The 13,974-nt window shown below is 41.6% G+C and overlaps 1 protein-coding gene across 5 annotated transcripts in view; it reads left to right on the top strand.

Moving 5' to 3' along the window:
- Nucleotides 1–1,499: 1,499 nt before the first annotated feature.
- The window catches only part of celf5a (cugbp, Elav-like family member 5a), a 198,517-nt gene continuing 186,042 nt past the window's right edge, over nt 1,500–13,974 (top strand). For 4 of the 5 annotated variants that reach the window (XM_077606459.1, XM_077606461.1, XM_077606460.1 and 1 more), the window contains exon 1: nt 1,573–1,915. In XM_077606459.1, coding sequence (XP_077462585.1) covers nt 1,726–1,915 — 190 coding nt within the window. In that variant the 5' untranslated portion in view covers nt 1,573–1,725. Of the gene's footprint in view, nt 1,916–13,974 lie in introns of all 5 variants that reach the window. The other variant, XM_077606462.1, reaches the window with a different exon arrangement.

Raw genomic sequence — 13,974 nt, 5'->3', positions numbered from 1 at the left:
CATTGCAGTACGGGCTCCACTTCTCTAGTGGTAATCTGTTTGCTAGCAAGGCAAAACTTTGACCTTGTATAATGAATTCCAATGAAGTTGGGCTGCAGCGTTAAACATAAATTGTAGCAGAATACAGTGATTTGATGGAGTGGAGGAATGCTCATCAAACACCTGTTTGGAACTTCCCACAAGTGATCAGGCTAATTGGGAACAGATGGGTGTCATGATTGGATGTGTAAGGAACTTGCTGGAATCATTCTGCCATTCACCAGCAAACAGGGGTTGTGGTACATCTCCTTGTGAATGAGTGCATGATAGAGTAGTCGAACAGGGGGAATAACAGTGTTTCTCAACGTACAATTTGGGGATTTTTTTCATCAATGCATGTATAAGTGGAAAAGAAATAGGAAGACAAAAACAGGTTGGATTCCTGTGATTTTCAAGCCTATCAATGGTATAACTTTAGAAAGAGGAGCAAATCACAAAAGGAACTCAGCAATACTTCCTGAAAACAATGTCAAAGAAACTCTACAGGGCAAAGAAGAAGCCATTTCTAAACAGGACACAGACGAACATGCGGATTTCAGTCCGTGTGTCAGTTAAATTGGAGTGTGGCAAAGTGGAAAAGTGTCCTGTGGGCAGAAGAATCACTATTTGAAGTTCTTTATGGAAATTGGGACGTCATAGCCCTGCAAGCAAAACGGTCCTGGCTGACTCCATGATTCATCACACTGCTCTGTCTTGACAAGCACAAGTTTCTAACCACTTCAACCATGATGACCGAGAAAAAGAGGTGGGAGCTGCAGACGTGATCAGGAAGCAACTATCTGGAAAAAAGCGTCACACAGCTTTTTTTTTTCTTTTGGACTGTAAGTGTTTTTGCTCTTCCCCTTGACCCATGCGACCCATACTGTTGCTTCATGTGGATTGGTCGGTGATGAATGTGACAAGTAGAGCTATAGTCCAATCAGCAGCTGTATATTTTATAAAAACATCTCAATCGGATCTATGGATATATGGAAACAAAAATCTGACATGCCTAGTTAGGGACACTGTCTTGTAAAAAAGGTCAAAAACAACCCATATTGTTTATAGCACTCTATGGCACACGTTTAACTCGTTGACAGCCGTACATCTGATTTTTAAAATGGATTTCTTAAAGGTTTCTATTCAACGGGGCGTTTGAAAATATTTTTAAGTGGTTTTAGATATCTGTGTGACTGCATAACCAGCTTTAGCCACTAAGTGTCACTGCAGCACGTCTAATATCGCGCACGCGTGAGTATCTCTTCCCCAATTCCGCTCCTAGTTGCCTTCTGCTGTCCGTGTGCGTATGTGTGTGTCGGATAGAAAGTCAGCCCGGTTTCCAGCTGAGTGCTCGCGCTCTCTCTCTCAGTACGTGCGTGTGTGCGCGTATGTGTATGTGTTGTGACTATTATCCATTCTGCTCCCAGCTCGAGAATGGCCAGATTCACTCAGACTGAAACAAGAAGGCAGCAGCAGCAGCAGCAGCAGGAACAGCAGCAGCATCCTCAGCATCCTCAGCATCCTCAGTATCCTCCTCCTCTTCCTCCTCCTCTTCTTCCTCCTCCTCCACCTCCTCCTCAGCGGTATCCCGCTCCACACTCCTCCAGCCTGCTCCTCAACGGACCGAGCCCGGCACCAGTGCTCCTAATCCCGCCACAGCAGCCCCAGTACCAGCACCAGTACGACCAGATCCCAGTGCCCAAACCCATGAACGGCTCGGAACCCATTTCACTTCATCCGGACGGAGGCGCCATGAAGGACCAGGATGCCATTAAGCTGTTTATCGGGCAGATACCGCGGAACTTGGAGGAGAAGGACCTGAAGCCCCTGTTCGAACAGTTTGGGAAGATCCACGAACTGACAGTTCTCAAAGACCGCTACACCGGCATGCACAAAGGTAGAGTGGGCACGTTTTTTTTCTTCCATACTTGTCTTTTGACAACCACGTTCAATTTCACTTTTGTTTCTCCACGTGACATTGCGCGTTACGCACTCCGTTTGCGCAATTTACGCGCACACTCCCCCCAGTTCGCCAATGATTTTGCCTCTATTGTATCCTTACAGGGGCGATGAATGGTATTCCAATTTTATTCCATGTGTCCCCCGCCCCCCTTACCCCCCCTTGAACATGCTCCTAAGTGGGGCAGAGGCGCTTGCGAATGATACATTTTTAAAGAGCCAGTGGCTTCTTTTCATCATTTATTCAACCATTTGCGTTCTTTAACATCATCGAGCCCTCCATATACGTGCTAAAATCACTTCAGAGGCTTACAGCATATAGATGGGTGCCTCGACCCCTTAAAGTGTGACAACTTGACTGATGTCTCCACGGAGAATGGAGCCCCCCACATGCTGCTGATGCTGAAGTGGGAGGCTGCATGGGTGTAAATCCACGTTGCTCTGCACTGTACACACTTGACAACTTCCACCTTCCGTAATGAAGTTGGTTACCAAGGGTAGACCGCGGTGTGTAAATCAACAAACGGGCTGGGGTGCTACGCGTATGGGTGGGGGGTTCATTTCTTGTATCTTGTCATCTTTCATCTGAGATGCACGTATTAAAAAAGTCAATTCAAGGTTTAATATATTCATATTTTCAAAAAGTGCTTGGGTTATGGGTTGATGGCATTTTTTTCTTTTTTAAAACTCCAGGTAACTCAAGTTATTGACATAATACAATTAGATATGGAAATAAAAAGTTTTTTGGGGCACTTTAAATTACCAGTGAGCCCATTGGTGGATGTAACTGTTTTGGTTAGTAGCAGAGTTTAGTTGAGCAGATAGATGTTAAATTTCTTTAAAAAAAATAGGGTGGGAGGTTCATTTTCATGAATGGAGAAATCCTTCTTACCAAAATCTGTTAAACGGCAGTAATTTTGCCACCAAACGATGTACAATCAAGTATTGTTTAACTTTCCACTCTTTCCATTGCCACCATTGGCTTGACAATAACACGGGCATCGGGTCACTTCTTCTTAATTTACTCAATTTCTAAACTTAAGTTGTTGTTGTTGTACCCAATCAATACAACTATCTACTTAATGAGCAGATCAGGAGAGAAAAAGAAATCCCTCTTTACATATCTCAAACCAAAGGATAATTGTTTGCGGATTAAGGGTCAAAGTAGACCGGATTATTAAATTGATTTCTGTGTGTGAACTTCAAAAAACTTCCTATGCATGTTGCTCATCTCTTCTCACTTTTTACATATACTATCTATTTTTGGGGGGAATAATTTGTTGTGTATATGTTGGGAGGCTAAATCCAGCAAAAAAGCCATTTTAAAGCCTCATTAAGTTCTTAGACGACGCACAGCCATCATCGTACATTTAGTATTCTACGCACAAGTAGTACTCGCATGCTTTTCATTTATTCAGGCATAGGCATGCGATTGCGCGCTGGCGTGTATGCCAACACGTCCAGAAGTGTCATTGCCCCGTGTTGCGTAATGATTGCACTATTTAGCTGTCGAGTGATTGTGGCTCTGTTGCCAGAGAACTTCAGTTTCTTAAGTGTGATTGGATGGAGAGTGAAGAGAGCTTTCAAAGGCGAATTATACTAAAGGTTGGACAACACGGATGCAGCAATATTCTGTGCTGTTTTCCCACATTGCTTTTAATGTCGATCTTCCCAATTTTCAAATTGACTGGATGTTAATTGCCGTCTATAGCAGCCAATTAGTTGAATGCATATTTGGGAATATAACATTGCTAAAACTCGGCCCAGTTCTTCATTTTGGTTGAAAAGTATTAACTGGAAAACACTTATGGTGTTTCGCTACGTGACAGAAATTTAGCATGACTATGAACACCATTATAACCGGAGTTCATTGAAAACTCAGCCCTTGAAATCTGAAGTGCCATGAAATTTGGAAGGTTAGTTTAAAATGGTACATGGTCCGTTTGGTCGCCGGTCTTTTGGTCGCCCGGAAGGTAAGTGATAATTACCATTTAAATCGTTGCTCAAATTCCCTAAATACAAACTGCAAATTACTATTTAGTCATACTTGATGCCCTAGTAATTATTAGGCTAAAGAAAAGCTCCAAATTTCCCGTACTTGTATTGTTTTTTGTTCGAGAACTTGTTAAGACCCTGACTGACTTAGCTTCTTAAAGAGACAACGCATGTACATACATACTCTTATACACTCGCATATCGGCTCAGTGAAACTGCTCATGGCCATTGTTGGCTTTTACTGATGCGTAGACCGTGTTTTTTACCTTGTCTTGTCGCCGGTCTTTTGGTCGCCCGTTGTCGCGGTCGGGGCGACCAAAAGACCACGGCCAAAAGACCACGGCCAAAAGACCACGGCCAAAAGACCACGGCCAAAAGACCACGGCCAAAAGACCACGGCCAAAAGACCACGGCCAAAAGACTACGGCCAAAAGACTACGGCCAAAAGACCACGGCCAAAAGACCACGGCCAAAAGACCGCCGACCAAAAGATGGTGACCAATCGACGGTTTAAAACGGCGACCACAACAATGCGGCTATAAATCCTGTCAGAAAAGACACTGGTAATCTGACATTTTGGTTCAAAGTAACCATTTATTTTGGGATGATTGTAGTCGTTTCAAAAGACCCTTCCAAACCATATTAGCCCAGATTCTTTTGCCTGATTATATAATAAAATTACTAGGAGGGTTGGCAGACAACGATCATCTCATTATTAAAATGCATTTAGTCGTCTGTCTTTTCAAAAGCAGCAATGCAGTGCGTTTAAAAACAGAGTTGACAACATTGCCCTATAAATACTTTCCTATGATGTTATTTTACATTTAAATGGAATAATTGCCAGCACAATGTGTAATCACTCCAATTGAAGTTAATCCCACAGAATAAGGTCCTTCGCAATGCAAATCAAAGTGACTTTCTTTCCTATTACGGGCTAATTAGGTTTGTATAAGCAACTTAGTAAGTGACAATTCTTGACGTGATTAACGATACACAATCAATTTTTCATGTCGCTGTCCATCCCTGACATTGTCTTTATGCACAATAAATGATGGTATTATGCAAAATGGATTACACGGTATGGATCCTGATGGAGAAAATGGTTATCACCCTCACAAGGACGCTTGCACAGAGTCCCCCCCCGTCCCCCTCTAAACACACACTCACACACACATCCACACAATCAGCAATTTGCAGTTGTTCAGCACTTCTGATTGCAATTTGGTCCAACTTGTCCTTTTGTCTGTGATTTTCTTGCGTGCATTTTGTCCGTGGTAATCCGCTAGGGAGAACATGGAATTAGTTTGTAAAGCGCGATAATAATGCATGGCCATAATAAGTTGACTCGGGAGGATTAGTAAATGTGCATTGTCTGAAGCGGCGCTCCCTTGGGCGTTTAGCCGGTTGCCTCCCTAAACAGTGGCTGCCTCTGCCAATTAAATATTTCGCCGAGTCTGCCTCCTCCTCCTACGATGATTAATTCTTCCCACGATGTCCGAGGCCTGCCAATTATTGTTGCCCGATTGGTATTAATAGGTAAAGAGTTTCCTCATGTAGAATACATCATAGACAGGGAAAAACTTCTCTCTTCGGTGCCAATTATAATTGCTGCCGTGTAGTGGATGTGTACATGCTAAATGTAGGAGATTAATAAGCCTAGACATTCATGTATAGTGTATATATCTTAGCAACATATCATTTATGAGACAGGCTGGCAGGAGCGTGGGCTGGCGAATATGGCAGAACTGGGCTTGCATTAAGCAAAAGAAGGAAGCCAGGCATAGTATAAGTAGACAGGCTAGGTTTAACAGGAGAGGAAATGTAGAAAAGAGAGATCAATAGGGAGAAGAATGCAATGCAAAGAGAAAACATTTCCCAATTGAGCCGTATGATATAACCTTAACATTTTGTATGTGGAAGAATTTGTAATTAGAGGTACTACCACTGTATACTGCCCCCAGATGTCAAAGGGGCACACATGTCTAGTAAATTTAAAACAAAGCTTTTCAAAAATGTCTTAATTTCGGATACGTTTACTGTATACTTACTGTTTTTAGGGAACACCATATGGATGAGTGATATTTTCCGTTTATTTCATAGGCCACGCTGGCCATGGTTGTTTTAATGCAGTCAGAAAAGTCAGCCGAGATATTGCCACAGACTGCAGCCAAGATGGAGCATATAAAATCATAGAATAATCTAATGAAATATTTATTCATGTTTTTTTTGTCCTCCCTCTGAGCCACCGCGGTGGATAGCAGTTTCTCTGTGGGCTGCCGTCCCCAATAAAATAAAATAAAACAATGGAGGATATAAACAGGAATATTTTTATATTGTCGGGCCTATACTGAAACGTGTTGATAGAGTGCTGAATTTCATCTCCGATATGATTCAATAATTCGCATGCACTCGTCCTATATTGCTGTTCTGACAAAAGATGTCAAGATGACATGGATGACACTGCATAGTTTTATATTGCATCCAATAGGTTGAGTTGGGGTGAAAATTTGATATTATTATTATGCGATCTTATTTGGCGATCATCTTAATTTCCTTCAATTCATGTTTCTAGCCATGACAAACAATAAAGGCAAATAGTCCTGGCTTTCTTTACTATATGGTAAATCACTGCAAACATGCAAACTCCACACATGATGGTTGGAAACCACCCGGGGTTAAACACTCGATCTTAAAACAGCGAGGTGGACCGTGTGCGGTCTTGGTCGCGGTCTTTTGGTCGCCCCAACCGCAACGACCGGCGACCAAAAGACCGGCGACAAAACAAGGTAAAACAACATGGTCTTTTGGTCGCCGGTCTTTTGGTCGTGGTCTTTTGGTCGTGGTCTTTTGGTCGTGGTCTATTGGTCGCCCCGACCGCGACAACGGGCGACCAAAAGACCAGCGACCAAAAGACCGACGACAAAACAAGGTAAAACAACATGGTCTTTTGGTCGCCGGTCTTTTGGTCGCCGGTCTTTTGGTCGCCGGTCTTTTGGTCGCCGGTCTTTTGGTCGCCGGTCTTTTGGTCGCCGGTCTTTTGGTCGTGGTCTTTTGGTCGTGGTCTATTGGTCGCCCCGACCGCGACAACGGGCGACCAAAAGACCAGCGACCAAAAGACCGACGACCAAAAGACCAGCGACAAAACAACGTAAAACAACACGGTCTACGCATCAATAAAAGCCAACAATGGCCATGAGCAGTTTCACTGAGCCGACGTGTGAGTGTATAAGAGTTTGTATGTACATGCGTTGTCTCTTTAAGAAGCTACGTCCGTCAGGGTCTTAACAAGTTCTCCAACAAAAAACAATAAAAGTCCGGGAAATTTGGAGCTTTTCTTAAGCCTAATAATTACTAGGGCATCAAGTATGACTAAATAGTAATTCGCAGTTTGTATTTAGGGAATTCGAGCAACAATTTAAATGGTAATTATCAATAACCTTCCGGGCGACCAAAAGATCGGGAACCAAAAGATCGGGAACCAAAAGACCGGCGACCAATCGACCGTGTACCGAGGCTGACGTATTAAAACACTCGGACAATCTGGGATTAGACGCCAAGAAAAAGTTTCAACTCATTGCCTCCCAGTTAAAGTGATAGACATCCAATATATTTGAGGAGGAAGTTTGGCATTGATCATTTACTGGATGTTGGAGATTAAATTCTTTCTTGTCTTTCAACATTTGCAAGTAACTTGCCAGTGAAATTTTGGCACTGACAACATATTCAATAATTAATTTTCCCCAGCTCATTCATCAGTGTCTCATGTCACTCGAAGTCGTCTATCCGCATGCCCCTTTTTTTTTAATCCATCCTGCTTGATGTATTTTTCATGCGACAATCGCGTGCAAAATAGGAGAGTACTAGCTAGCATTTAGACTCATTTCCCCGCTTGTGCCTTTTTGTCATTTACAGTGTGGTGAGCAGTGCGTGAAAAATAACCTTCCGCAATATATTCACAGTGTCTTATTAAAGGACAGCGAATTAATTCCGGCATGGAGGATGCTGGGTTGTCTTATTTTTGGCGGTTCACTTATCTCGTCTGAAGGTGGACTTGGCAGGAGCGAGCTGCATTCTCATTCACGCTCAAAGGTCACCACTGTTTTCTTTCGTCGGCGCAGAAGGGAAGCCTGTCTGTTTTGCATGGTCGGCCTATCGAAGAGGCCCGTTGGCTTGAGGAGGAAGAGGTGGAGGGAGGGGGATGCTTTCCAGAACAGCGTGAGCTCTTTAATGTCATGTTGGAGCCTGGCTTGATTCATTTTGCCAGATGAAGCAACAAGGCAGAATGGGGGAGGATTTTAAAGGCAATGTTTGGTGCTATATTTTTTAAGTCATGAAAGACAAAGTTGGGGAAAAAATTCTTACCCATCCAGAGTTCACCAAGAGGGTTGGATTTTGATCAAAAAGAATAAATAAAAGAAACATCATTCAAACTAATTACCCTTTTGATGTTTTGGCAAATTCTGGAGCATAGACATTTGAATAAAAAACATTTTTTCCCTGAGCATTATAATCTTGGAGAGATTGTTGATTTGGGGTTTTTTCTGTGGCACCCATATCTTTTGCCTGTCTGACTGATTTGACAATTTGATTTAAATGAACATGAACAGTAATGTTTGGACGGGCAAATCGACTTGCTAATTTTTGCGTCAACATTACCCCATGCATCTTTGCCCCTAATAAGGATTTTTATATTGCAGAGTGGCAAACCATATCTAATGGAAATGAAGGTATGATAAGCCCCTTTCTAGATGGCTGGTTAGTACTTAGGACAACGTACATGTTTTTTGAGATACTTTTGAACTAGACTTGACTGATTTTTTTTACTTGTATCCGCAGAGGTCACCACAGCCAATCAGTCGATCTTCATTATAGCAAATCACTAGATATGGCACAGGTTAAGTCATAACTGTAAATAGGCATTTAGGCAATAGGGAGATTAAAGAGAATTAATGATATTTTCTTTTATTTATTTGTTGAAACAAGAATTAGTATTCTGAGTTACGACTTGGTTTATAAAATAAGTTCTGCTAACAATACATGTATAATGGTATCCTACTATTAGTCAACAAAATGCCATTGCTGTCTACTTGCTATCCTAGCTATGTTCATTCTGCTCTAGGATACAATTTTACCAGTTTTGTTAGTAATGGTAACTGAATTTAACCAAGAAAAGCAAGGCAAATCCCTAATTTTGGATGAATGTCAGCTGTTTGAAACTCCTTGCTATACACTGCAGCTATAAATAGAAAGTGTGTGGTATTTCCAAAAATGGGTTAAGTTGCCGTCCGTCACTACTGGCGTGACATCACTGATTTGCTACCAGCATCCCCCAAAACACTCTAGCTAACACTATCTATCTATCCATCCAAATAATTGGCATATCTATTTTTTTTGCTCTCATTTAAATGTGAAATAGACATCAATGCAATTAGTACCCTTGATTTTGCTTGTTAATGCATGCTAATTAGTTCAGCTCTCTAGCTCAAGGATGACGTGAGATAATTAAAATGATTATCTTTTTTAGGCATTGCAGTCAGGATTAGTGTTTTTTTTTTTTTAAATGTTTTATTTTTTATTTTTTTGTACCTTTTCACCACAAGTCTTGTTACTTTACTCATCCCCCATGTCTAAGCACTCTTTGAAGTCTCGTCTTTAAAAGGTAGCTTTCAATTTGCGGAATCAAAGCGACTGAGCACCTGATCCGATTGTTGGCAGACAGCTCGACGCCCGCCGGTCATTCGTGATTGTGCCTCCTTTCCTCTGATCAATCGATGCTTCCTTGGAGGTTTAAATGGCTCAAAGCCTGCGTGCATCGGCAGGAGTGTCACATCTAATAAACCTACCATGCAAGAGAATATACTGTTGGTTCACCTCTTAGGTTGCACAGCTTTCACCATAACCATTGTAGTAATACTGTTTTCTTGACTATTTTGGGGGGTTCCCAATGAAGGGGAATTACATGAAAGTAAGAGTAAGTTATTTCAGAAAAGTGTCTCTGGTATTTTGGCTGTTTTTTTCCCCTCGTGTGCCCTCACGTGACCAATAGTATTTTGTCTATCTCATAGCCTCTAATAGTAGTTTTCCTTCTGGTATATTTCAAATGCTACATTATTCATAACATAAACACGTGAATGTTGTCAAAAAATGAGATTTGGTGATTGAATTAGTCATTTACTCTAACCGGCACCTCTGTTGGCACTGCTGACCCCAATCTGATTTGTAATATACAGTGTCATACAATATTGTTCTTCAGACTGTCTGTGTGTGTGCATGAGTCTTTAGACAATAAGAGATGTAGTTTGCTTACTAGAGAGAGTGAGAGGGGGGAGAGAGGGAGAGGGTGTAAGAGAAAGAGAGAGAGTACAAGAACAAGGCAATGGCAATAAATGATGATGTAATTTATTGAGCTCTGACACCCAAAAAAATTATTGGCCATTACAGTAAATAAATGGGATAATAAGTCGATAGAGTAAAAACTATCGTTGGTCATTTTATATATCACATTAAGTCAATATGGTAATAATCTTGACAGGTCTAACTGGCCCTGATGTCAGTTGGACTTGATTGATGGAAAATATGATTTGAAAAAATAATTTAAAGCAACCTGAACAACAAAACCGATAGCCATTTTATATATCCGATGATTTGCGATATAGTAAAAGCAATCGTTAGTCATGTTATTAATGGAATAAGTTGATATAGTAATAACTATCGTTGACCATTTTATATATCAGACGAAAAGTCGATATCCTCATGATTGTGGAAAGCCGATTGGTATTGAGTTTTTGACAGAAAATTTACCAGCATATGTATTCAATGCAGATTTAAATAGATTTGCTGCTTTATTGATAACCAATTGTTCCTGATTTGATAGTTGAATTAACATGTTAAGATAAATTCTCATTATGTTATAGAAAATTGCAAGGAACCATGCTATTACAGTAAAGGTATTCTACGTCTTTCCAAATTTTCCTGGCAGGGTTGGAAGGTGGTGCGATGTATTGATTTTTAGAAAGAAAAAAAAAAAAGAGTAGAAAACAAATCTGCTTGTTTGCAGGAAGGGAGTGACATGTCAGGGCTGTAGACTTGGCAGGTTGACTGTCTTTGGCCTCCCAGAAGTAAAACGGCAGGAGGCGCTAAGTGGCAACCTCCACATTATTTACAGCTCTGTGAAAGTCCATCCATTAACGGTGTCAATTAGCTCCCTCATCGGGGATGCAGGTGGCTGGATGTATTTATAGTTCTGGCACTGACTTTAATAGCAAAAGCAGGCTAAAGCACCGAGGGAGTCAACCAAAATATAGATTGTATTTAAAGAGCACAGCGTGGACATGCTCTCAGGCCAACCATAGTCGCGTAGTGAAAGAATTTTGGCCCACTTGGGGATGGATGTCCACTTCAATCTGTCATGTCACCTCCCAAAGAGGCGCCAATCCCCCGACAACTTTATTAGGAGCTTGTTGGAAATGGAATCCGACCGTCCCATAATGTTGTTATCCCCGCAGAGTATAGTCTTAAGTATTGGGAGAATTACTCCCTGCCTTGCCGTGTCAGTGCATCCTTCTTTTTTATGACGGCTTCTTTACCCCAATATTGATCTTCCTTGGAGTGTACGCAGAGCATCTCAAAAAGAATTTATTGCCTTTGTCAGCCTTATTAGGCCACGTACGCCTCACCCTAACACGTGTATGGCGTGTAAGTACACGACACAGGCGATCCTTTGGGATGGAGCGCCTATGGATCTGCTTGACTGCTCGTTGGAGGCAAGTGGAGTCCATGTGAGTGAGTAGCAACAAATCAATGGTCCGGTCTCCCGTTCAGGGGTCAGAGAGGATAGCGGGAAGGGTTCTACGACTAGGGGATGGGATTTATTTTGTTGCAGAGCATTAGGGTTGTCTTAAGAGTTGGCTTTCATTTTCCATGAAAGATAGTTAAGAAATAACTTCTGTCCATTTTCTATAAGCACTAAATTATATCTACGGTGGTACCGTATTACAGAACATGGTGTAAAGATCTCATTAGGGGCCATGGTAGTTCATACACAGCAATTTTTGGTCAACATCAATTTCGTGCTGACGACCACGTTTTGAGGCAACTTATCAAAGTTTGCAATGAAGTTTAGGCTACCAACAATGAATGAACTTTTTATTTTTGGATTGGTATTTCCCATTGGTGCACTATAACAAAGTCACATTTGATGATAATTTGAATTCCAAATAGTGATTGCTAAGTAAAAACCTTAAATATTGTCCCAAATTGTCAAAATAAAACTTCTCAAATTTTTGAGGTCAAATACCAAAAGTGTTTTGGTGACATGCTTTGTGTTGATTTTTATTATCCTGTGATGCTGCATTTTATTGGCATAAGGACTGAGAACCAAAAGGAGACTGTGCATTGGAAAAGTGGCAAAAGTAATTAGCGAGGCCTCCTGTCTTCCCTTGGCATCTGTTTATTTAAGCGGACAGCATCCACTAGAGCCCACGGCACCATTTGACTAAAAAGCAGAATTCCACTTGAAGCTTTCAAAGACTGTCGACCACGGCACTCACATTCATTAAATCCAACTGTAGCTCAAGGTAAGGGGTGACAAGGAGGGGTGGTGAAAGAAGAAATGGGGCTGAATTTTGGAAAGCTGAGCGGCGTGCGAGTGATTGACGACAGCTTGACGGAAGGATGCAGTCATCTTTGTGATGAGGAGGAGATGACTGAGCGGGCCCTACTTCCTTCCACCTCCGTTTAAGGCGGCTGTCTGACTTAATTAAGGTTTACAGGTTACGCAAGGGTACTGCTTATGTTACGCTACTCATTACAAGGCCATTAGGCGCGGGCAGAGAAAATATTGTTGTCAGAACAATGATGAGTCAAAGCATTTTATTACACCTCCTCCCTTAACTCTTTCTTCTTTTTTGAGAACCTAGATGACGTTCTTGGGAGCAGATTGGGAATCTTTATTTTTCCAATGTAAGGGGGTGTTTCGGAGAACTTCTCAGAGACCACACTGATTGCCCCCCTCATGGTCAATTTGGGCCTTTCGAGCCTTCCCCTCCAGCCAATGATTCAGTTCATAATCACATTGTATCAGTGCTGATGTTGTGTGTTTCGGTTTCACCAAATTCCCCCCACTCCCATCTCGCTCCCTTGGGCCACCCCCTCTCCACACACACTTGGAGAGGGGTAGGATTGGAGTAAATGAAGTAAGCAAGTAATCTAGCCCCAGTGATAGCATTCACAAAAGATGTGTGAAGGGAGCGAGTGGGACTTTTTCTGCTACCTTCACACTTTCCCCAGCGAGGAAATGGCACACAGTACTAGCGAGTTCACACTTTTTCATTACTCCAGGGCAGCTTGGTTCTCTCTTGGGGCAAGGAAGACAGAGAAGGATTCGGTCAAAGAACTGAGGGACATCAGCACAGCCAACTGCAGTGAAATGGATGTCCCCGCCTTCATATCAATTATATGCTTTGGAAGTTACTCGCCATTTGCTGAAGCGGCAGAAGTCATTGCTTCTTTACGGACATGCTATGCAAAAAGCAAAGTTCACCCTATGGTGATCCTTAATTAAAATCTAAAATGGTACCTTGACTTGCAAGAGACCCAACCTAAGAGTTTTTCCCCCCTGAGATACGAGCCATTGGTGTGTCGCGATGGCTTTTTTGCAAAATGTACAGTTTTTGAACAAAACATATGAAATGTTTAGTTTTTCTTATTTTACACTGTTTTTGTTTATTTTGTTATAGTCTACAATTCTTTAGTCTAAGAAATCCCAGCATGAAAGAGATTTGACAAATGAGTGTTAATGAAACTAAGGCTTATATTTTAAATTAACATGAACCTCAGCAAAGTTCCATTACATAATTAAAATAAATGTTTATCTTTTTTTGTGTTAAATCACTAATTGGTTTCTGGTCATGCTGTTCTAATACACCTAATACATCTTCCCATAGCTACACTAAAATCTCATCTGTTACTTTCCGCTCTTTCTCAGTTGAGGATTGACATGAT

Source organism: Stigmatopora argus, chromosome 8, assembly GCF_051989625.1.
Source record: "Stigmatopora argus isolate UIUO_Sarg chromosome 8, RoL_Sarg_1.0, whole genome shotgun sequence".
Classification (NCBI taxonomy): domain Eukaryota; kingdom Metazoa; phylum Chordata; class Actinopteri; order Syngnathiformes; family Syngnathidae; genus Stigmatopora; species Stigmatopora argus.
The sequence above is the reverse complement of the archived record's forward strand: the minus strand, read 5'-3'. Positions and strand labels throughout refer to the sequence as shown.